The 23585-nt window shown below is 42.2% G+C and overlaps 1 protein-coding gene across 1 annotated transcript in view; it reads left to right on the top strand.

Moving 5' to 3' along the window:
- LOC119456872 (uncharacterized) overlaps positions 1–23585 on the top strand; it is a 47673-nt gene extending 24088 nt beyond the window's left edge. Inside the window, 6 exon segments of the mRNA XM_049669109.1 lie at positions 4920–5188; positions 8704–8777; positions 8780–9514; positions 13095–13405; positions 16520–16669; positions 19234–23585. Coding sequence (XP_049525066.1) covers positions 4920–5188; positions 8704–8777; positions 8780–9514; positions 13095–13405; positions 16520–16669; positions 19234–19464 — 1770 coding nt within the window. The 3' untranslated portion in view covers positions 19465–23585.

Below are 23585 nucleotides of genomic sequence, written 5' to 3'. Positions count from 1 at the left end.
TCTAGTATTTCTGGATAGGTGCAACACATATTTTGACTTAACCATGACGCTGCTGACAGGGTAAACATATTATTGACAGGATCCTGAAACGAGCACAGAGTCTGGTGTTAGTCAAAGTGATTTTCGTTACCAATCACTTGATCTCCAGGGTGACTGCACAGTCAGTCTCACAAGTTGGAACATGGCTTTTTTGTTTCAATTATAGTTGTGGCAAGGGTTTTAACAATTTCAGATCTCAGTCACCAATGTCGTAGTGTTGTCTCTACACAGTCACGTCTTAGTTCTGAAACCTGCCAGTTGATGTTTACTAGCCAGCTTAGAGTATACTGTAACCCTTTTTACAAATTTTAAGTGTTGCATTCGGAATACGCTACTGGGGACTTGTGACATGTTTTAAGTCAATCTGTCAACTAGTTTCATCTCATATAGTCTTTGTCAGAAAAAAAAATGCCATTATAAGTGCAAGTGTTTAATCTGTCCTGGTGCTAGATAGGGTGAAGACAATAGTTTGCTTACCTCTATCCAGGGCTTTCTGCTGCATTCTAAATGGACCAGAATGCAAGAATGCTCTTCGACCAATCTTTATGCACATTAAAGGACCTTGTTGGATCAATACTAAAGTGGGGTTCTTTTACTATGACCCATTTCCCAGCACCTATTTTGCATTGGTATGTTAGACATAAATAAATCAAGCTGTCTAGCAGAGCAGATACAACAGGATGCCAACAAGATGTGCCAGGGTCCGCTGAAGTGAAGAACACAGCAGTTCCGTTTCTTTCTACAAAAGCTGTAGACAGCATGACATGTATTTTTTATGGTGTGGGTGGCCGTGACTATTTTGGATTCTTACTGACTTTTGACTGACCCAACATCAAGATAACCTCGCAAAAGCTTGACACAAAATGTTTGTGCTACGTCTATGTGCAGTGCTCAGAGATAGAAATGCGATAAATGCCAATGCTTTTTAGACCACCGGTGGACACTGAGGAAATTTAGCTCGTGCACTGGGGTATGCTGTAAAAGCATGAGCTTTTGTGATTCGTTATCGATCACCCAGTGCTCTCCAGTGGTGCAAAACGCACGGCTGCCATGAGGTCCTATTATCGCATTCCAATTGCTGAGCATTGTACTATCTGTCGCAAGAGTTCACCACGCCAAAGCACGTGCAGCAATCTGAGACATTTTATCGCACAATGTTATTTTGGTCATTGGCGCTGGTCGCATTTGGGCATACAGAGGTTTCTTGAGGCATGGAGACCTTTCTACTGTCATATTAGCTCAATGCCAAGGACAGAAGCACTGCCACATATCATCATGTCCAAGATAGTCGCAAATGTTTTTGTGTGGGAACTTTTGCGATGTATAGTGCTTTCACGTTTCCTTCCCTTCACGCACTACCAGTTTTTATTTTCTCCAATTCATGTTGCCTTACACACCTACGGTGTTTTTTGTGTCTGTAAACTTCTACTGCTCGCAGTACCTGTTGTGTGGGCTGTACTGCATGACGTTTTCTCAAGGTGTTTGGGCTTTCATTGTGTGAAGTGCTTTTGTTCATGTATACGAGCCGTGCTTTAACCACGATGGCACTTGTTTGTTTGCTACTTCATTTTGTGATCAATAACATGTGTTGTTGCGAGGGCTTGCACCCGTCTGGGCACCATGTATGAGGCCAGTGCAAGCCCTCGTTACAGCAGTTTTCGAGTACTTGTATTGCTGCTGTTTTCCCAACACAACACACTACAAGTGTGTGCATCTTTTGCTGGCTGTGTTGGCAAAGAGTGAGTAAAATGAAAAGGCAGTGCACTAGGTATAAGAGTGTTATCTTTTAGTGAGTTACAGTGGAATCTCGTTGATACGATTCTGCATAATACATTTTTAGGATAATACGTTTTTTTCTTACATACGATTATGTTTGGATTATATAATTTTCGGATGATATGTTTTATTTTCCGGTTCCGTGAAGATCGCATCAATGAGATTCCACTGTATTCGCACTGGTGGACACTAAAAATTGCGTGACACCACTAACTACAATTTACCAACTAACTTTCAAACTTAATGCATAACTTTTTACTTATGGGGAGCATGTTGAAACTTCAGAAGCTTGCCAGTGCTCAGGGTACGCCCACTTAGTAGTTATCTTGAGACTACTGGCAGTTTCTCAATATTCATCTGAAATATGTACCATGAAAACACATTAGGGTTCCACAAAGTTTTATGCATGTAAAGAAGGCATTATGGAAAATTGCTTAGCAGAACACTAATGTGTGGTTAAAGTATAGACTGTGGGGCAAAAACAGAAAGGACTACAAAAAGACTCGAAGAAAAGCCAAAGGTCGTACAGCTGTGAATGGAAAGGAAAATAACAGGTGTAATATTAAAGATGTTATGACTGTGTTAATTAATGTTTTGTTATTAATGTTATGACTGTGATCATGTGCAAGCAGATAATATCCTAGTTGACATTAACAGGAAGCAGAATTGAACAGTCATGAATGTGTGTAGAATAGATAACTGGTGGCCTATTTGTGTAACAGTGGGTGCCAAGGAGGGTATGCACTTGGGGACAATAAAAAATGGGGTAACAATTTGAGAAATTTGCGTGCATAGGATGGTCTCTTGAGGCAGTCTTTGTTCTGCAGTGGACTTAAAATAGGTAGACAATGACTAAGCTTTATGTGCTGCAGTGGCACAGAAGCACTTAAAGGGGCCCTGAAACACTTTTGAATATAGTTAAAAAAAAAAAACATTGCTGATCTGTTAACAAGGCTCCTGTGAACAAACATGTGAGCCAAATATTATTGCACTGCATGCAGCAGGGATTCACAGTCTCGTGTGAAAAACAGTGAACAGTCGCTTCCTCTCGCATACGCAATGTCGTCATCGAAGGCAGCTTGGTCCACCAACGCTATTGGCTCATTTCGTGATTGCTATAGCATTCTCAGAAATATGTAATTGCTCATTTCAGTTAAATAAATTAAAAACATATACGTCTGCAATCTCAAAAAGACAGCAAAATCTTTTGATCTTTGCACTGTGCATAGCTGCGTCTGTTGTGCGGGGCCTCCAAGATTGAAGTGGTGTGCTGCATAGTTTAGCCTACCGCAGCCGCCTCTAGGTGCCACGACAAGCCCTTTCGCCACCGCGACACTCAACTTTTTTGGCCAGGGCTTTCTCTCTTGCCTTCTTCTCTGTGTAGCTAGCTACAAAGAGAAGAAGGCACTGCTTTTTGTCTCTGCAAGCATGCTAGCAGAGACAAAAAAAGAGAGAAAGCCTGGTATCGGTGCAATAACTCTACTTAAAGTGGGAGGATTTCGAAAATTTTTTGTAGTATAAGATTCGCGGGACGATGTACTTTAATAGTGAGGCCATTCTATGATTAGTTAAAATATGTTTCAGGGCCTCTTTGAAGGAACAGTGTCATGTAATTAGGAGAAAATCATGCGAGAAATGTAGTGCGCTTTGAAGAGTTTTGCTCATAGGGCAAATGTGTGGCTATATAGATATGTGTATCTTTGTTCATAGGTATACACTGCAAAATGACAAAGTTTGATGTCCTTTGTGTTTCCATGTTTGACTTGAGTGGAGTTTATCATGTTTGTGTTCTTCTGTTGTACAGCTTTCCAGGTTTCCTGCATTTGACCAGAGCAAGAGTATCAATCACATTCTGCAACATATAAAGAGACAGTGTGATACCATCGTTTTATGTTTAAACACAGGTTGTGAAACAGAATCGGCTAAATGAAGAAAATGCTTAAGGGTAGATAATTTTGTTCAATAGTGTCACCTATCTCATCTCCTTTCTTATGTTGTCTTTTCCTTTCCATGTGCTTTCTGCCTTTTAAAATGCACCTGTGTTGCGCAACCGTAAGTTTGATAGCTAAAGAGTGTTGAGCATGGCTATGTCATTATAATGTAGCCAAACATCTGTGAGTGTTGACCGTGCAGACATAATGGTGTACTACATTCACTGGAGTTGGCATTTTGGTGTTGAAAACAATCACAAATGCAATTACCAGCTTCAGCCATGGGAATTTTTATTGAAGCGGATATAAAAATTGTGCTGAGGAATATGAAGATTGTGTGCTGAGACTCTAAAGCCTGAACTTCACATTGTTGGCATCCCATATAGTCAGGACATTACTCTTGGATGGGAAGATCAATAAGCTACTCAAGTTATCACAGTCCTGTCTGCCCTGTCATTATCATAGTTACATTTCATATGTACTGAAACACTGTGTAAAATGTTCCTAATTGTTTATAACTGCATCTCATCTTCCTAGTGCACACTGTGAGCAGTTTCTGCAACTTGCAGTAGGCATGATTCAAGACTTAACAGTGTATAACAATGACAGCAAAATAAACACGGAAAATGGCATGTATAAGTGCTGGCTCCCAACCGATTTTATTTTACAATCACTTGCACATACATGTACAACACAGTTGAGGAATTTTAGAGGTGCAAGTACTGTGTCAGTGTAGCATCAGTTGGCCTACCAAAAAGAGAATAGCATAAGTTTTTCTTAAGTTTTCCCTTCTCTCAGAAGGGTACTTGTTGAGGACGATTATGTTTAGGCAAGCATAATGATAGTACCGCAACCAACTAAAATCTTGTTTCCTTGGTTGGTAGTGTTTTTTATACTACTAATTGTTTTGTTATGTTTTATTTTTCTTTCTGTGGTTTTTACATGCCAAAACCAGTTCTAATTATGATTGTATGTATAACACGTGTGATCCTGAAATAAAGATTTGTTGGAAGCCAGTGCTCATATGTGCCCATTCCCCGCAGTGGTGTTTTATTTGATGTATTCATTCACACGCCCTATTATGTCTTTAGATTATGTCATGCCAACTTGTCCATACTCATGTACAGTAGACATTGCTGCGCTGTGAGGTAGTGTAATGCTTGAAGCTGACAGGATGGACCGCTCTTGCGGATGCTGTGTGACAGGCGGGCGCAGCCCCCCCAGTCCCTGCGCCTCCCAGGACCAGAGGGGGATCCGCAGGTGCCCCCGATGGAACGGTTGAGCGTGCGGGTGCCCTCAACCGAGTCAATAGGTGCCTGTTCTTTGGACGTGGATGCAAGCGAGTCATCAGCACGGCCGATGATGACCAAGGAGGCATCGGAAGTGACCCTTCGCAGCATGGTCATGTCCACCCGTGACAGCTCATCTGTGGCAGCGAGAGGGTCAGTGAAGGCACCTCTTAGCTGCAGTGAGCACGGCAGGGTCCCACTGGCCCAGTTCTGTGGTGTTTGTGTGTGCGTGTGTTTGTGGCCCACCTCTGGCCTCCTTTCCACCTCCACTGTCCCTGAGAGGCACTGCACGACTACACCTTACCACGGCTGCCCATTAGTGCCTGCTGCCCATCATGCATACCTACGCTTTGTTCTCAATACCTTCGTAGTACAGCCAAAAATGGGTCTACATAATTTTTTTTGTGTGCATGCATGATTTGATACAAGCCAATAGCATAACCAGAAGCTCTCTTCTTTTTTTAAAGAGATGGCCCATGTCACAGAGAGACAAGAACAACACCTTTTATCTGGAACCCACTACATTTGAATAGAAATGGAGGGGGCCATGTGCTCAGTTTGTCCCCATTCTACACCATTCATAAAATCACTTGGCTCGCAGGAAAGAAATAAGCGATGTACAACACACACAGAGTCCTAGAGTTGGCTACACTGTAAAAGAGCATATAACATTACTGAAGGGGAAACTCCTCTTTGTAAAATGCAACTGACCCTACACAAGCAGCTATGCGTGATGCTGAGTTATAAAGGTTGCTATATTCGCATATTGTGTATTTAGAAGTCTCAAAAGTGACCCCCATACTATTGAGGCACATTCATTGCATAAAACTCTACGGAAACTTAGGCTTCAGATTTCAGGTCTTGTGCAATACCTGGAAGTAACCATGCTATACAATTTTGCTGCATACCGGTTTTTGCAATCATTAAGGTCTTTCAAAGCAAACCTTCATGGTATTTAAACCTGTTTTTTTGCAACTACCTTGAATGTTAAATCGGAAAGTTTTTATTAGTTGCCTGGTAGCCTGGCAGCAGACTGTCATTTTAGTTGCTTGTTCAGACTGGAACAGCTACCAAGAACAAGTTGTTGAGAATAGGGGGCAAAACTTTCACATTATACACCTTCCCAGTCAGTGTTCTTTTGCTGCTGTCCTTCATAAACATCCTATTAGATTTCCACTTTGCCGACATGTGGAGAACTGTGTACAGACTTCCTTTACATTTGCCGAATAAATTAAGAAGTTTGAATAGTCTTCACATGAAATTGTATCTCCACAGAAATGCGATGTTGCTTGATGTTTCACCTTTCCCAGCACCATACCCTTTTCCTTACATTAAATTCTGGCATCTTGCGTGCACAGTCTTGTGTTGTCTGGGAAAATGCACTTGCACACTCTTTGCATGCTGGTGCTTGCACCTTGTGGTGGGATTGTGTTGTTTCGACCTGCACTGTGAATGTTCTGGAGCCATCGATATGCTGCACCATGTACTGTCAGTTTTAAGATTATATTTATGGTTTGCTTGTTTGTTTAGATGCGCTGACAGCAATTTTTGTAACAGTTGACTTCCTTTAAGGTGATGCTACACAGACATATGTTAGCTAAACACAATTATAAAAATCACAAGCTTGGCGAGTCAGAAAGGACGCAGAAACTGCAGTACACAATATCACCTTGACACTAACCCCTCTGCTGTGGCTATGATAGTAAGGCTATAAACTGGGCTAGTTGGCAGTAGCCATGGTAAAGTGCACTGCTTGTAGCTCTTAGTGATGCCGACACACGTAGCTACTAGGCAGGAAAAAGACAACGTGGGGTTATTCTGCTGAAAATGGGGTTACCAGTTCATTCCCAGCCATGGAAGCCACATTCCGATGTGGGAAGGTAAAATGCAAAAATCTTTGTGTGCCCATCAAAGAAGTGCAGGTGGTTAAAATTAATTCGAAGTCGTCCACTGCCTTGTTTTGCACATCCCTGGTGTTACTTTGGGATGTTAAACATCGCCAATCGATCAATCGGCCAATAACTCGCATTTTTGCATGTGCTCCTTGCGACGTAAGTTTTGGCGGTTTGTTCTAAGGCCTAGTTAACTGTTTACCAAAAGAAACGATTATATTTCATTTCAAAGTCAAAGTAAAACGTTCATTCCATGAATGTATGTGTTTCTGCACAGGGACTATCCCCATCTAGGAAATTAATTCGAAATCCATGATGCCACAGTGACTTTACTGGTACCTCAATTGCAGCATGAAACTGCAGTTTTCTTGTTTTTTCTTCACTGTTTATAAACCAGGCTGACGACAATTTGCAGTTGCAAGTGTGATCATATATTAGTGTCATTGTCACGTATTAACATGGGTGTTAAAAAACTAAATGTTTTCTTGGCTTCCTAATAAATGTGCACTGACTGCTTGTCGCTCATCTGCACTGCATGTTGACTGTAAGACTTTCTCATCTCCTGTTCGATGTGATCACTGCACCATGTGTTTCTCAAATGCAAACTTTTCCATGCACTGTTTTGTACTATACTTTGTGCTGGCTTCACTGCCTTAGATGGTTCCATGGTGCTGCCATATTGTCTAGCACTCCTTTGTGTGTAACCTTCTGCCACTTTCTTTGTGCATGTCTTGTTTCCATGTTTCTTGCACTGACAATCTGCAGTACCAGAGGACCAGTCTTGACCTTTCAAAGTGCTTTCTTTCATCACAAGTGCTATACTGCAGTCACATGCTCGTTTCCAATCACCATTGACCAATGATTATTGAAATCCACGAGTGGGAAGAATTTGCATGAGCCCACACAGAGTAGCCAATTAGTCATGTGCATTTCAATGGAATTTGGTTTCAATGGTAATTGAAAGCAAGCATGTACACTGCAGTATTAATTGAGTTGGCTTACACTTTTGTTCGTAACTACCATGTGCTTTTGTTGCAACGACTTCATCCGTTAGCCACTGCAGCATGATAAACTATCCATGGGATGGGATGAAAAACTGCTGATGGGGCATCATCAGATTGAAATTTGAAATTTGTCTGTGGCATTGCTAGCGTTTATCCTCCTCCTCATTTATTGTGCTCCTCTTGGCGCCTTTGAGGCCTCATAGTGCACATCTATGCTTCAGACAAATTATTCCTGTGCCTGTGTATGGAAGTTTAACAATGAAAAAAAAGTTGGAAGAGGCAAACAGACAAGAAAAGAGCAGCGTGGAAGATATCAAATGCTAGTATGGGTGATTTTCTAGTTTAGAATAGGTGAAAGTAGTGGAGCTGGGCAGGTCATGCAATGCATAGAACAGATTAGTGGTAATTTTTAAAGTAACAAAATGGGCCCCAAGGGAACATAATCATAAGTGAGGGTGTCATGCAATGCACAGAACAGATTAGTGGTAATTTTTAAAGTAACAAAATGGGCCCCAAGGGAACATAATCATAAGTGAGGGTGGCAGGGGATTAGGTGGAATGATGAGATTAGGAAAATTGCAGATGTGGTATCGGCACGACTAGCATGACGGGGGCAAGCTAATTGCATATCTCTGGGAGAGGTAGTTAACATTACACAGGTTTATGATGATGACGAAACAGTGAGTGTGTTGAGCTAACCCCACACAATGTGCACTCCTGTTTGTGAGTAGTGCTCAGTATATGAATAACTGCCATGATGTTTCTTCTGCAGAGCACTGGACAGCAACGTTACGCAGCTGTCGAACGGCTGCTGGAACATTGGCGGAAGCACTGTAGAATCGTTGTCTGCAAAGTGCCGGAACACCGGCCATCTTACCTTGGCATCAGTTGTGCCATCAACGGATACGCGAGCTACAGCCAGTTCTGCCGCAGCCGTGACAGCAGTCCCGCCCGTCCGAGCCCCCGCACCTCAGCTCCACTCGCTTGTACAAGCCCAGGAAATCGTCTCAAGGTGGAGCCCATCTTGGAAATCAAGGCCAGCAACGGCCGCGGGGAGCTCACCAATGGCCGCCACCATGGTCCCCAAGAGACGGCAGCAGCGCCCGAGCCCTGCATCTCCCTTGTACAGCAGCGGATTGCGGCGCTGTATGGGTCAGAAGCAGCAGAGAGGGTGGCACGTTCACGCACTCGAACGGCCAAAAGCCCACTCAAGCTGGAAAAGGCCATGTCAAAACGCAGCCCATCCTGCCCCGCGCAAGTCATCCGTGGTCGCTCCAAGAGCCCACCTGTGTTCAGGCACCTGACACGCGACTTCAAGGAGCACCTCCGTTTGTCGGAAGTGTCCGCCTCGCCAGCCGAGAACTTGCCAGGGTTTGTTCCTGCAGCGGCACGCCTCCCTCTTCCGGGCTCGCCCGAGAAACGAGCTCCTTTCTCTGCAACAGCATTGCGCATCTGTGATGTGGACAGGGGTGACAGTAGTGCACTAAAAGGAGATGTCCTGGAAGAATCTCAGCATTGCCAGATTGTCAATGGCAGTGGTGCACCAAAGCTCAACGGGAACCATGCTGCTGCTGTTGACGAAGGTAAATGGCATGTAGCATGCCTGCATGGTTTATTGTGGCCCTTGCATGGTCCTACATTGCAGATGTCGCACTTTTGGACACCGTCTGTCTCATATGCATGTGCATTCACTGATGAAATCACATGCCAGAATTTTGTATTCATCTACGTTTTGCATTGTTGTACCAAAGAGGGCCACTGCATTTTGCAGTTTGGTGCTTCTCACACTCAGACTTCATTTCTGAGAAATTTTCATTTGTCTCCAGGAATGCACATTTATATGTTGTCACAAAGCAGTATTACCACACAGGCAAACAGATGAGAGATGACAAACATCAGAAAAAAATTTGCCTAATTGGGCAACTCTATCCAGTCAGCCTCTAGAGTCTGTAAAGGATTACGTTTATCTAGGTCAATTACTCACAGGGGACCCTGATCATGAGAAAGAAATTACAGAAGAATAAAATTGGGTTGGAGTGCATACGGCAGGCATTTCCAAATCCTGACTGGGAGCTTACCACTGTCATTGAAAAGAAGTGTACAATCATTGCATTCTACCGGTGCCAACATATGGGGCAGAAATATGGAGGTTAACAAAGAAGCTCGAGAACAAGTTAAGGACCGCACAAAGAGTGATGCAACGAAAAATCTTAGGACTAACGTTAAGATACAGGAAGAGAGCGGTGTGGATCAGAGAAGAAACGGGGATAACCGATATTCTAGTTGACATTAAACGGAAAAAAATTGAGCTGGGCAGGCCATGTAATGCGTAGAATGGATAACCAGTGGACCATTAGAGTTACAGAATGGATACCAAGAAAAGGGAAGCGCAGTCGAGGACGGCAGAAAACTAGGGGGGGTGACCAAGTTAGGAAATTTGCAGGCGCAAGCTGGAACCCAGTGTTCTGAGTTGTCTTTTCTGCAATGAAGGTGTACTGCTTGTTAATTACACTTCCATCAGCATCAGCCTATTTAAGTGCACTTGTAGGAAAGATCCCATCCCAGGAAATTTAGTTACCCGTGTCCTGTGTCAGCTGAACTGATCCTATGCCTGTGCATTTTTGCTAACATAACTCCCTCTAGTTTTCTTCCACCCTCGACTGTATTTCCCTTCCCAACTGTCCAAATCTTTTATGTTGCTCTATTGTGGTCACACTCAGTTGTCTATTCTGTGCATTACATCTTTCTCTCAGCACCACTTGTCGTCAGCACCCTTCTTTTTCTATCTTAACATTTCACTTAGCTTGCCCAAAATCGTTCACTACCCTCGTATTCTTGAGAAAAATGCATCAAAGTATTCAGGTTATTATCAGCTGCATTATGTGTGAATCTGGTTCTTGTGGCTCCTGGACAATGTCCCCACTTGATTACCTGCCTTCACTGGCTTGTTGAGGACCTCCTTTATTATGGCACATGCAGTGAACTTTTACAACGAACTTCCTATGTCAGAAAAACATGTGGTGGCACGACACAGAATCTTCGCTGACTTGCACTATATGTAGCATAAAAAAGAGGCAGACGCCGCCGTGTGTTCACCGCATCACTCATTGTGACCAGATAGCGTAAAACTGTTTTAATATCTACGTAATGGACAAAGTAGCAGTTTCTAGTATTACTTATCGTTTGATAATAACCAAATAACTTTCCGACAACTAATATATTTAATATTACCCCTACACTTTTCATTGCGGTAGTTTGCTGCAAACTGGCAGCCGAAAAAAATAACAAGTGCTGCCACCTATGTAGCCCGGCTAGTGTTGCTGCTTCCAGCAATTGTTTTGAATGAAAGGGATCATTCTTATAATGGTGTCACTACGCACAAGAATGAAAGAAGAAAGTCATACAGGATTCCAACCCACGCGTTTCACATGGGAGGCAGAGACTCTACCACTGCAGTAAAATAAGGGCTAGATGGCGGTTTCTTAGCAGAGAATTTGTACTGCTATCAAGCTCATTCAATAACTTTGGTGACATATTGCGCGATTTCAGTTTGTTAAAATGTATTTCCATCATCAATTTAGGTGAATTCTGTGCAGAACTCTCCTCTATGACATAACCGAAATGTTCGGTCACTTCTAGGAGCAATTTTTTTTTTTAACACGAAAGTGTTTTATGCCGGGGTCCACCAAGACTTCACTGACGTATTTCCGTCACGGAAATACGTCATAGAACATAATACAAAGAAAGAAACCAGAAGAAAAAGTTCCACAAACATGCAAAATTTGGAAATCGAACCCACGACCTCTCGGTCCGCGACGATAGATCGCCGAGCGTTTAACCCATTGCGCCACAAACGCATTTGCAGAGAGCTACACAGACGCGCCTTATATATCTAACACTCCTCCGTGTACCCGCGCTCTTGCTCGGGGCGGTGCCGCCGCCTACGAGCAGAAAAGAGAAGTACTGCATTATGACACTAACGCGCACCGACAGTGAACGCTTCGGTGGTCTCAGCACTACGACGCCTCGATGCCAGCATTCGAAGGGACGCTGGCATCAAGAAGCACTACCAACGCCACCTAGGTGGCGTTCACCGTACTCAGCACAGCGGAGCGTGGCCTCCGCAATTAGCTCTGAAAATGTTTCTGAAGTTGATCGCGGAGGCTGCAATTACGACGCGCTGTACGCGCTGATTTGACTCGGTGACGATTCAGTTACGTGCTTTGTCTTGCGCGTTGTATTAGTGTGTCAGTTACGTGCTTCGTCTTTCGCGTTGTGCTAGCGTGTGCAGCGTAGTGCAGCTTCCATATGCACGACGGTTGCTCATGGTCATCGACGTTGGTAGTCGTGATGGAGGAGACGTGCCACCAGGCGTCAGCGTGGGTGCATCAACGCCTAAGGGCGCTTTAGCCACAAAACACCAATAGACATTATATATCAATGTGCAATAAACATTACACTACTTCTGTGAAGACACGTTTCACTTTCGTGTTCTATACCGATTCCTATATAAGAGGGATCAACCACATTTTTTTTGCAGAGCTATTGAATTGCCATGTTTACAGTGAAAGTCTGAACAGAAATATGCCACCATAAATCACACGAATGCCTGCTTAAAGACACAACTGCATGATTTGTGATTGCCTCTTGGCTGAGTAGGGCAAGCTGCATACGCAACATGGCTGCGTCTCTTTTTTACACTTTTGAGAAAGCGGGATGTCTGTTTCGCTTAAAGCTTTAACTACTACAGCATGCCACCCATCGCCACATTTTAGCTTCTCCGACTATACATTCAAATACCCTTGCACCAATCCAAGATAAGGCCATATTTTCTCGAAAATATGATAATGGGCGCTATAGAATATGCATATTGGGAAATAATGTTGAATTTCTGTTTGTGTTGGGAAACGTGTGTCGTTATAAGTAGATAAAGTGGAATGCAAATTATGAAGGTAGGAGAAATTCTGCATGTGGCCTTTCGTTGAGCCAGTTGTCACTAGTGGGTGCCAACGTACGGCCTAAACATATTGTGGTTCGCATTAAGCAGATGTCATTCGCATTGGGTCTAAGAAAAACCAGCCAAATGTTCACACATTGTTCCACATATCCAGAAATTCAGCTCGGCAGGGTTCATTTAACAAGAGTTTACTGTATTTCTTTCAGTCGACAAAGCATTGAACTTGCCTGTTCAAACGACGCCCACGCAACACATGTCGTCGTCACTCCTCTCGCCCGTGTGTGCCAAGGCTCTCTCGTCATCAGACTTGCCCGTGCGGGAAGGCCACACATTCCTCGCCACTCTGTCAAGCACACAACAGGTCCTTGAGTGCCGCATCAGAGAGGCCGAGCAGGACCTGAATGAGGCAGCCATCTCGGAGGACATGAAGGGCCGGATACGGGCAGCGATAGGCAAGGCCAACCTCCTCATCAACAAGAAATTCAAGCAGTTCAAGGAACTGTGCCTTAAGAACATTGTGAGTGCATCGATATTCTTTACTACTTTTTGATATATAGATCCCCACAGTGCCCATATACTATTCCATATCAAGGAAAATTAGAACAATTTGTTCACCTTTATTTCTGTCCATGGAGAGTAAATTTTTACAAAAACAACATCTGCAAAATATTACTCGAGTAAAATGTTAGTTGCTGACCAATAATTCGGACACCAATAATACGGACATGCTTGATTATTCGGACAGCCTTGTGGCACCTCCACTGGCCCCACAGACTTAATATACTAGGATGATTGAAATTTTGAACATCTTACAAGAGCACCGTTCAATGATTCAGACTCTTCCTGCATGACCGCGTGCTAATTTGACAACCGAGTGGAGCAGAAGTAGCTCTCTTTCACCTTTGATAAGTTGTCGGCATAGTAGTCGGCCTTGTTCGCAGCGCCTCCTCAAAGCCATAACTAGTGAAGCCTAGTCTACGCAGCACTGATCACACCTAAGTTGCAGAACAAGCCAAACCAAGCCGATAAGTTGCATTTGTGCCTTCGCGCATTTGCGGCTTGTCGTGCGAGTTTCACACGTTTAAGTTTTTTCAAGCAGTTTTAAGTGGCACAAACTCTACCTTTGATGTTTGCACCGACGAGGGCAATGATGAAATGAGCAACCACATGCATGCGAATTTCTAGTGGCAATGACAGGCAACAGATTTTGCTATCACTTGTCACCGGTTTGTGGCCACCCAGAAAATTATGCTCGTTGCCTGGCGAGCAGCACCGTGAGAACGGACAACGCTGAAGTTGCGGAGGAAGTCACCATAGCATTAGCGGTGGCCTCAGTGAAAGAGAGAATTATCATAAGTGACTCAAAAATTGCAGTTCATAATTTCACGAAAGGACGCATCTCGCCAGAGGTGCACAAATTTCTAAACAATAACAGCGACCGTCATCGCAGGACGATCGAAATTATTTGGGCACCCACGCACTCCTCTCTCCCTGGCAACGAGGCGGCTCTTAGTAGCTCAAGGACTTACTCGCCGAGCAAGTGAGTCAGCCCAGCCGGGAACGAGAGGAGACCGCATAGTCAGCTACAAAGAAATAACCAATTACTATTGGCTGGGAAGGGCCCGGTACTCACCAGCTCATCCCGCGCTAACCAGGAAACGGGCGGTGGCCTGGTGCCTGCAGCAGATTCTATCCAGGGGAATACGACGATCAATGCAAATTATGTAAAGGTAGGGCGGATCTGCCACATATTCTTTGGGCATGCTCGAAGGTGGCTCCTTTCGAGGGCCACAAAATTTAAAACCAGCAGCAGTGGGAGACCCTGCTGCTCAGCTCAGACCAACAAGACCAGGTCTGAGCCGTCTGCTAGGCGGAGGGAGGCTGCATCGCCCTCGTGAATTGCTGGCACCAATAAAAGTTTAATCTCTCTCTCATTGCCTGGAAGTCTGCGTGGTGGCTTTCGCTGGTTATGACAACATGGCAGCAACCCCCTGCTTTGATCTAAATTCGCTCTTGCTACTTGCTCTCCATCGTCTCATGCTGAGGACAAAGTATCGGCATATTTTGTCATTATTGAGATCAGCTGTTTGTTTTAGGATGTTAGGCCCAAGATGCCACCGAGAGCCGCGAAAATGTTTTCATTTATTCCTACCACATGACACCACGGCATTCAAAGCTGGTGAATTGGAATCCACTTTTACTGGCGATGATGGCATAGGACTAGTATATCTAGTAAACTCTGGTTAAAATGTTGGTCTCGCAGCATGTTTGTGACCTTTAGTACAAGCATGCAATTATATTTATTTAGATGAGGAAAATTTGTTGTTACAATAAATTTGTTGTTCAGTACTGCAAACCCCACATTAACGAACTTTTCAAAAATCCCCCGCTGACTTATAGTTTTTCAATGTAAGAATATTTCAGTACTATTTCAGAATAACAATCGTTATTCAGTTTCCGTGTCATGTTAACACTTCAGTACTACGAACTAATATAACATTCATGGTGCTTATTTAATAAGACGGCGTGCTTGGCACTGTGCCAAGAATGCAGTTGCTCGTTTGTGCCGACTCATCTGACACTACCTAGCTAGTTACACGAAAGGGAAAGTATCCCTGAAAGGGGTCATCCAAAAATACGGCACCATATTTTTTTGTTTGGACCCTTGTGGAATAAAGTATGTAGCTTATTTTCTGGCTAATTTGATATTTCAGACATTTAGAACGCCCCATCGAGTTTGGCATTATCGGCCAATGATTGTAATTAGGAATTAGTTTGCTGAACCATCCAAGAGTGAAAACTCACTCCAGCATGTCAGAAATGCTGCTATGGGGTTGCTGTTAAGTTTACAAGCCGTAAATAATATTTTTGAGGTACCAAACTCAGCCTATCAAAAATGGCTTTGTGGGGATAAAAGACGAGTGATAGTTTAGCATGCCTTTAGCATGTTGCCCGGTACAAATATGACACACGAGTGAGCTGGCGAACGCAGGAGTAAACATCAAACACAGAAATATGTATGTACAAAACAGTGAACAAAAAAAAATATCCGATAATATGCAGTGAAATTAATCGTCATACAAGAGGTTACATCCTCTGTCACCCTTGACTATGTTCCCTTCCCTTGGCACTCATTCTGTAGGTCTATTTCTATGTATAGCAGTTTTTATTCATGAGCTTGATTTTGGGAGATTGCATTTGGTGAAAAAAATGGAAATAATTTACTCTGAATCTGCAAAATTATCATGTTGCTAAGGAAGCACACTGCGGGATTTCTAAATCTAAGAAGTTTCTAGTGCAAGCAGTTCAGAAAATTGTAGGTCTTCACTAGCATTACAAAAATCAGGTCCTAGAGAAGATTCAGTTATTTTAAGTGCGGCACCAGTTTTCGATTCTGTGCATTAATTACTTGATTTGCCTGATCCCATCCCTCTGGTCAGCTAGGATATTATCTAGCCAAGTTTGATCTCAAGTTCGTACTTCCGTCTATCTAGAAACTTTCAACATTATGGTTAATATGTTCCATTCCATTGCTCACTATGTAGTCCTGACTGCCTTACTTATTCAATTTCACAGATTTGAATTTGCATGTTGATATGTTTTCTTTTTTCTTTCTCTCTCTCTCTCTTAGGAGCAAAATGTTGATGATCCTTTTCCAACCACTGGATCTGACTTGGCTGGCTTTTGGGACATGGTCATGTTGCAAGTTGACAATGTACACACGTTGTTTGAGGAGCTCAGCGTGCTCAAGGCAAACAATTGGGTAGAACCCGCTGAAACAGTGAGTACAGCCATGTGACTCCTGTGTTGTTTTTTGCTGCCATACAAGCAAACCAGACTTAATGCATTTCACAGAAAAGTGCTGTATGCCAGCCTCTAAATGAACCATATTTTTGCGCATACATCATGCACCAAAAAGAAACTTTAAGCGAAGTGGTACTGACTTAAGCATTCCTCACTAATATGCTTTCGTTGCTATAGCATAGCTGAAGCCCAGTTTCTGTTACACTATTGGTATACTCAGCATGTTCATATATGCTTTTAAGGGGGGATATGGGGATTAGAGCTATCCTTACCTATTTTTGAACCAAACTTGATAAATGTTAGTATGCTTGTTTAACTTCTTCTCCTGATTCTAAAAATGCAGCTATTTTTTCTGTATGTTCATTATTTCATTACATAATTAAGAAAACAATGTCTTTTGTTCTTACTACAATAGACAAATAACAGCCACACGAAAATATACAAATGACATATGGATCAATAGCAGAAAGCACAAGACTCACAACATAGGAAGCACTTTTATGATTGGGACAATATTTCTCACTTTATAGTACACTGAACTCTATTGTTTTAAACATGGCCATGCATTTGGTCACACAAAAGACCAATTTTAAAAACTTAAAACACAAAAACTTGAAAAGTGCTTCCTATGTTGTGTGCTCCAAACATCTAGCTTCATGCTGCAAAAAGAATTATTATTCTATCTGTGATAGTTACTGATATATCACAGTAAATGTATTGCTGGGTGTGCAAAATTAGTATTTTGCGAAAATGAAGAAAACAAACTAATCTCCCACACTGTAGTTTTAAAATTAATATATTATGGTTTAAATATCGACATATGAGGTAAGAAACTTGGTAGATCAAGAGAATAATAGATGCAGAATCCGAAAATGCAATTTTACAAAGCTCAGCAGCACCAACTGCTGGTTCTGCTGTGCAAATTAAGTGGGGGTGCAGTTGATGTGCAAATTTGGCTTATGTCTGCAAATTCATTCACAGCTTTGTGCTCCCATTTTGTTGCTGTAAAGGCAAAGTTCATGTGTAAAGGCATTTCACATTGCCGTAAAGCCACATTGCATGTCAACTGAGAAGCAGCCTTGCTGAAAATGATGACTGAGCATGCACGACAAGATTGTTTTTGCAGCTCTCCCTTGTGCTCACAGTTTTTCTGAGATGTTCTTGTAAAGATTGGAATTTTGCTTTATGTGGTTATTTGTGCATTTGGGCATTTATTTCTTTATATGCGGGAAGATGGAGTCGTTGTTGGCAATGCAGGTTACACACACGAAAATACAGTATGCTCTATGAAGCAAAAGGCGGCCCAGGACGTGTTGCAACGTAACTTGTATGATGATAAAAGTGGCCACTTCTACTTAATTCAAGCAGACTTGGGCTTGTGAATGACTCCAAGTCTCTCGTGAAATTCTTCACTCGCTTGTGGTGCTTTCTTTTTTTCCTTATTTTTTTTTTCTTAAAGGGACACTAAAGATGTATATTAAGTTAGGCTGAATTAGTAAATTATGCTTCTGCAACAGCAAAGTGGCCGCTGTTCTCCTGAGAAGGAGCTTAGTAAGCCAGAAATGACACAAGAACGAAAGACGTTTGGCGACAACGCCCTCAAGTTTCCATCTGCCATGACATGAATTTGGACAGTGTCTGCTTGAATTTAATTAATTGCTTATCAGTAAGGAAGGACTAGTTTGCATTCTAAATCAACCAAAGACTTGGCCTAGCAAGTTTCCAGAACTGTTTCGGCACCAAAATGATCCAAATGTGAGAAAATAACTTGAAATTCATGACGTCACACTGACGTGCCGGTGTCAAGGTTCCGGTGCAAAATTTCAAGAAAAGTAAGTTTCGTGTTGTGTTTTTTTACTGTAGTATACTCAAACATTTTGCACTCATTGAAGGAAAACGTTTTACTAGTCATAACTGATTTATAGTACTAATTCCTCAGTCAGAAAGGCCAGTTTAGCTGTAGAATGCACTCACCCATGTTCTACAGCTAGTGCAATTAAACTTTTTCATGTAACAGCCTGCGAGTAACACTAATGGCATACTGCACTTGCTTGAAATGACACGAAGTTTGGCCGTCTGACAGGGCTATAAGCAGCTCTTTAATGTCCCTTTATATACCCGCCGTGGTTGCTCAGTGGCTATAGTGTTGGGCTGCTGAGCACAAGGTTGCGGGATCAAATCCCGGCCACGGCGGCTGCATTTCGATGGGGGAGAAATGCGAAAGCGCCCGTGTACTTAGATTTAGGTGGTCCAAATTTCCTTAGAACCCCAGGTGGTCCAAATTTCCTGAGTCCCCCACTCATAATCAGATCGTGGTTTTGGCACGTAAAACCACATAATTTAATGTTCCTTTATAGCTTGGTTCCGTCATCCAACAGATATACTTGGTAGGAAGTACATCGCGTCTTTCAATCTCTATTTATTAGAGCTGCGCTGCTTATCTTGGATTTATTTGAGAGGGCCATCAGCACGTCAGGGCCATATATGTCTCACATAGTTCTGAGCATAGTTCCAACCACTGTACTGACTTGTCCTTTTCAGGAGAGCACAAGAGCAGCGGTGCCAAGACCAGCGAGGAAAGTGGCTTCCCGGTCTGTGCCAGCAAGTCCAAAGAGATCCGAGAAGGCCGAAGAAGCAGCTAAGTCACGGTTGGAAGCACGCAAGCGGCTCATGGAGGCCAAGCGGCAGGCTCGGCAGCAACAGCAGTCGCAGCCAGCCATGGCCCGTGACGAGGACATTTCCATTTTTGTACCGCAGGAAAAGACCAACTGACTGCCCCAAGGCTGTATTGTTGGGCAAGAATAACAGGCAGGAGAGTACTCGGCTCTGTTCCGTTGCCTCAAATAGCATAAAAAGGAAAGGCTTCCTCGCACACAAGTGTTTCCTGCATGCGACATTGCAGCGCCTGCATTGTGGACTCCACACTGCTGTTGCCTGTGACAGTTGCATGCAGCATGTGATGGCATGGCACAATCTGACAGTCAATGTGCGACGTGCGCATCTCATCACGAAACTTATGCGCACAAAAGCAGAGCGCCATATAGCGATGAAAGCGATTTGTCCTCTCTGCAGAGATGCCACAAGTGGTTATCATTTGGGCTACAAGCTAAAGGCGGTTGTCAGTTATTTGCCACTGCCATAGGCCTAAAATTGTGATAGCCCAGTTGCGGGAAACATTGCATCGGATTGGCTGATCCAAATGACATGATGACCTGCATGTGGCAGAAAAGGCTTACGTGGTAGTTGCACTCTGCGCACCGCATCACACAATATTTTAAAGCTTGGCTAAATGCGATTGCTAATGCGAAAACACGCAGTCTGGCATCAGAACCTTCACCTGGCCAACACCATCATGCATAATTTGTGTGCAAAACGCATCACTTCTATGACCTACAAAAGAGAAAGGACTTGAGGTGTAAAATGGAATGACACCCTAAGCAAGATCATTTGCATCTTCTTTCTCCCCCCTTCTGTAGGAGGCTCTGCACAGCTCTCCTATGAATGTCAACACACCTATAGTACTTCACTTCATGTTATGTCTTATTTTTTTTCCCATTTTATATTACACTTTTACGCACAAGGTTACTTAGGGACTTAAATGTTAACTTTAAACATTCAGTTACACCGATTAAAGGAAAGCTACCATGCTCATCTACAGAGTTATGAGAGGTGGAACTGAATCTCTTGAACAGTAGAAATATGTACACAGAGCGGTACAAAACGAGGGCACGTATTACGAATGCTGCTTATAGATGACATTGTTGCCATTTTAATGAGCACCAGCTAGGTCTAACAGGCTATTGGTTTGTCTAGTGGCATAAATGTGTTTTTACCGGATAAGTGGATTTGTTTGTAGACCTATAAAATTTCTCTAATCATTATTTTTAGTTAACTCCCAAAAATATTCGGCAGATACCAACTTGTTTTGTATGTTCCTCTCCAAGAGCAAAAATGGTGACACTAATTTTTAGTGCTCGTCTTTTTTAAATTAAGATGTCTGTTGATACAATCCTTCCTGGACATTTTATTTCTCAGAACACTTGAGTTTTTTTCTGTGATGTACTCATAGAACACACTTCTCAAACGTCAAGTGGCACACCACAAATATTTACACTTTATTAGACGTGGCTCTCTATTTCTGAGAGATTTCAATGTGTTTACTGCATTGAATCATAGCTCATAGCTGAATCGTAGTTTTTGTTGAAATTCTTCTTGGTGGACATTTTAGCTGCTTTCAGCAGATGTTGAATGTTGTTTTGTAGAATATTTTAAAGAAAAATGACAACTGCTGATTGATTACCTGTCCTAAATGCTGTCCAATTTTCGTTGTCCTAACCTGGAATTCTTCCTATTGTGAGAGAAACAGCTTCTTTGTTGATCTTGCTCTAATTTTTGGTGATAGGAATGTAATTGTTACTCCACGAAGGAAATAAGAAACCAGTGGCAAAATTCTACTTTCAACGAGACATGTTTGCCACTGTTACCATAGGCATTTCATCATTAGTGTGAATGTTGTCGTGGGAGCTGTTATTGTTTAATTACTGGGCTTAAGCATTCCACTGTGTCCCGAATAGTCATCACCACAAGCTCTTTGAGATTTTAGAAGCTGCTGTTGAATTTAAATCAGTCAGGTACAGAAAAGCAATTTAGTGCCAATGCTGCCATTGATTTTTAAGTCCTTTTTTAAATTTATTAATTAAATTTAAATTATGAGTTTTACATGCCAAAACCACCATCTGATTGACTCCGTGGGGGACTCCGGATTAATTTGGACCACCTGGGGTTCTTTAACGTGCACTTAAATCTAAGTACACGGGTGCTTTAAATTTTAAAAATACATGGGTGTTTTGTTTTTTTATTTATTGTGGCTTACATTAATTGAGCATCAGCAGCAATAACATGTAAAAAAGAATTGCAATTTTCACAGGCATCATTTGTGATTATTTGTCGATTCACAAAAGAGTATGTGCACTCACATATGCTCTTAGATGGCCAACCAGTATGGTAATGTGACATTTTCATCATTACTATTGCTGCCTATATTGATTTTTGTGTCTTAAAGGTGCCCAGCATAATTTGTTTTTCTGTCTATACTATTGTTGGTAAATTTGTCTGGTCGTTCCAGAGCATTGTCAAATTACTCTGATGGTCAAGTAAACTAACACTGAGGCTGTATTAAATAGGCAATGTGCATTAGTAACATGTTACCGTCATAAGAGTGTGCTTAATGTCTAGATAAAGCTCGGTGACGTTGTTTAACAGCCGTTAAAGCTTCGCCAGAGTGCTCAGAAGTGACTGGTGGAATGTGTCATGTTTCTTTCACGCTCTAATTTTTTCAGAGATCGCGTCTTGCAGTGCATCTTGTTTAATACCAGATTGGATTGCTCATTTCTTGGGTATTTTGTTCCTTCTGAATCACAAGTATATGCGATCTCTCTAAACACCAGAATTTTTTTTTTTTTTTTTTGAAAGCAGCAGGGCAGCATCTGTCACCAGAACCATTAATTGCCCTGTATTCTCTGTAGTGGGTGCATCAACCTATCAGAACAGACAGTACTGTTCTTTTCACTGCGAAAATTGGTTTTCTGGTCCAATATTGTACACAATTTTATTTTTTTCCCAATTTATTCCAATTTGAACACACGGATGCTGAATGTAAACAAAGTATTAAACAAAATGCGCTGTGAAATGACATTTCTGTGCAAAATTTCAGCTCAAATAAGCCAACAGTCTTACCACAAAAGCCATTTATACAAATTATATGAATTCTTTCTTCTCAACACATCTGAGTAAGAGACTGAGGTACTCACGCATGCTCACAAGGCAGTCGATTCATTAGCCTAGCAACAAAATTCTATTGGACACCCAAGACTTGTTTTTAATGTCTTCTTCAGAGAAGGCTTCAGAAGTCTTTTATGACTTTGATAATATGACTATTTGAAATGTATGACTATTTGAAGTGTTTGGTACAGTCGATAGAGCTGGTGTGCTTTGTACTGCTGCTGATTCTTACTTTGTTGAAATAAGCAACAGTTGACATTGCAAGGACCACCTTAACAGTCTGTAAAGGTGTGCATCCATGATACTTTCGATTCTTCATTTTTGGTGTCAAATGAAAGTCTGGGACCTCTAAACCAAAAAAATACTGGCAAGCCTCAGAACACTCTAAATAGTTTACTGCAATAGCTTTTCTACAGCCAGTTTGTTTCATTTCCGCTGTGTTGTGACGTCAATGCGCTGAAGTTAGTCGCATGGGAGCAGGACATGGTTGTAAACGTATTGAGAAAAAAAAAAAGCTTGAACGCACAATGAATGCAATGAACGCTGTGTTAATTTTTGGTAGCCCTGTATGTCGAACCACAGGCTGACGCAACTGCAATATTTATTGATAAGCAAGCTAGCTTTCCAAATAAGCAAGCTTTGACGAGGCATCTTTGTTGTAGAAATATCTTGTTTGTTAACCTCGCATCACGATCGCAACACAATACGTGACATGTCTCCAATGAAAAGAGTGCTGGACCTGCTTGGCAAACACGGGCATTGCTAGTTGCAATATACAAGTATGGCTGCCATGCAATATTTACATTACTCACTTTTATCAGAAATACAGAAGATTCCCTTTAAGACGAATTCTATTAAAAGGAAGTTGCAGTTATTTTCTTCCTTGTTCAAATATGTATGTAACTCGGAAATGTAAAGCTTGGGGAAACCACTGGAATGTCTAGAAAATATTTGTTGCCTCCCTATACAGACATGTGTCAAATGCAGAATTGATCTCATTCAGCAGTTGTTGGACCTTCCTGAATTGAATTTGTTGCATTTAGAAGAAAAGGTTTAATTTCAGTGACACTGACCGCAGATCTTTTTATTAATCTCAGAAGTATTTTTTTCTT

This window comes from Dermacentor silvarum, chromosome 6 (genome assembly GCF_013339745.2).
Source record: "Dermacentor silvarum isolate Dsil-2018 chromosome 6, BIME_Dsil_1.4, whole genome shotgun sequence".
Taxonomy (NCBI): Eukaryota; Metazoa; Arthropoda; class Arachnida; order Ixodida; family Ixodidae; genus Dermacentor; species Dermacentor silvarum.
This window is presented reverse-complemented; position numbering and strand designations above follow the sequence as displayed.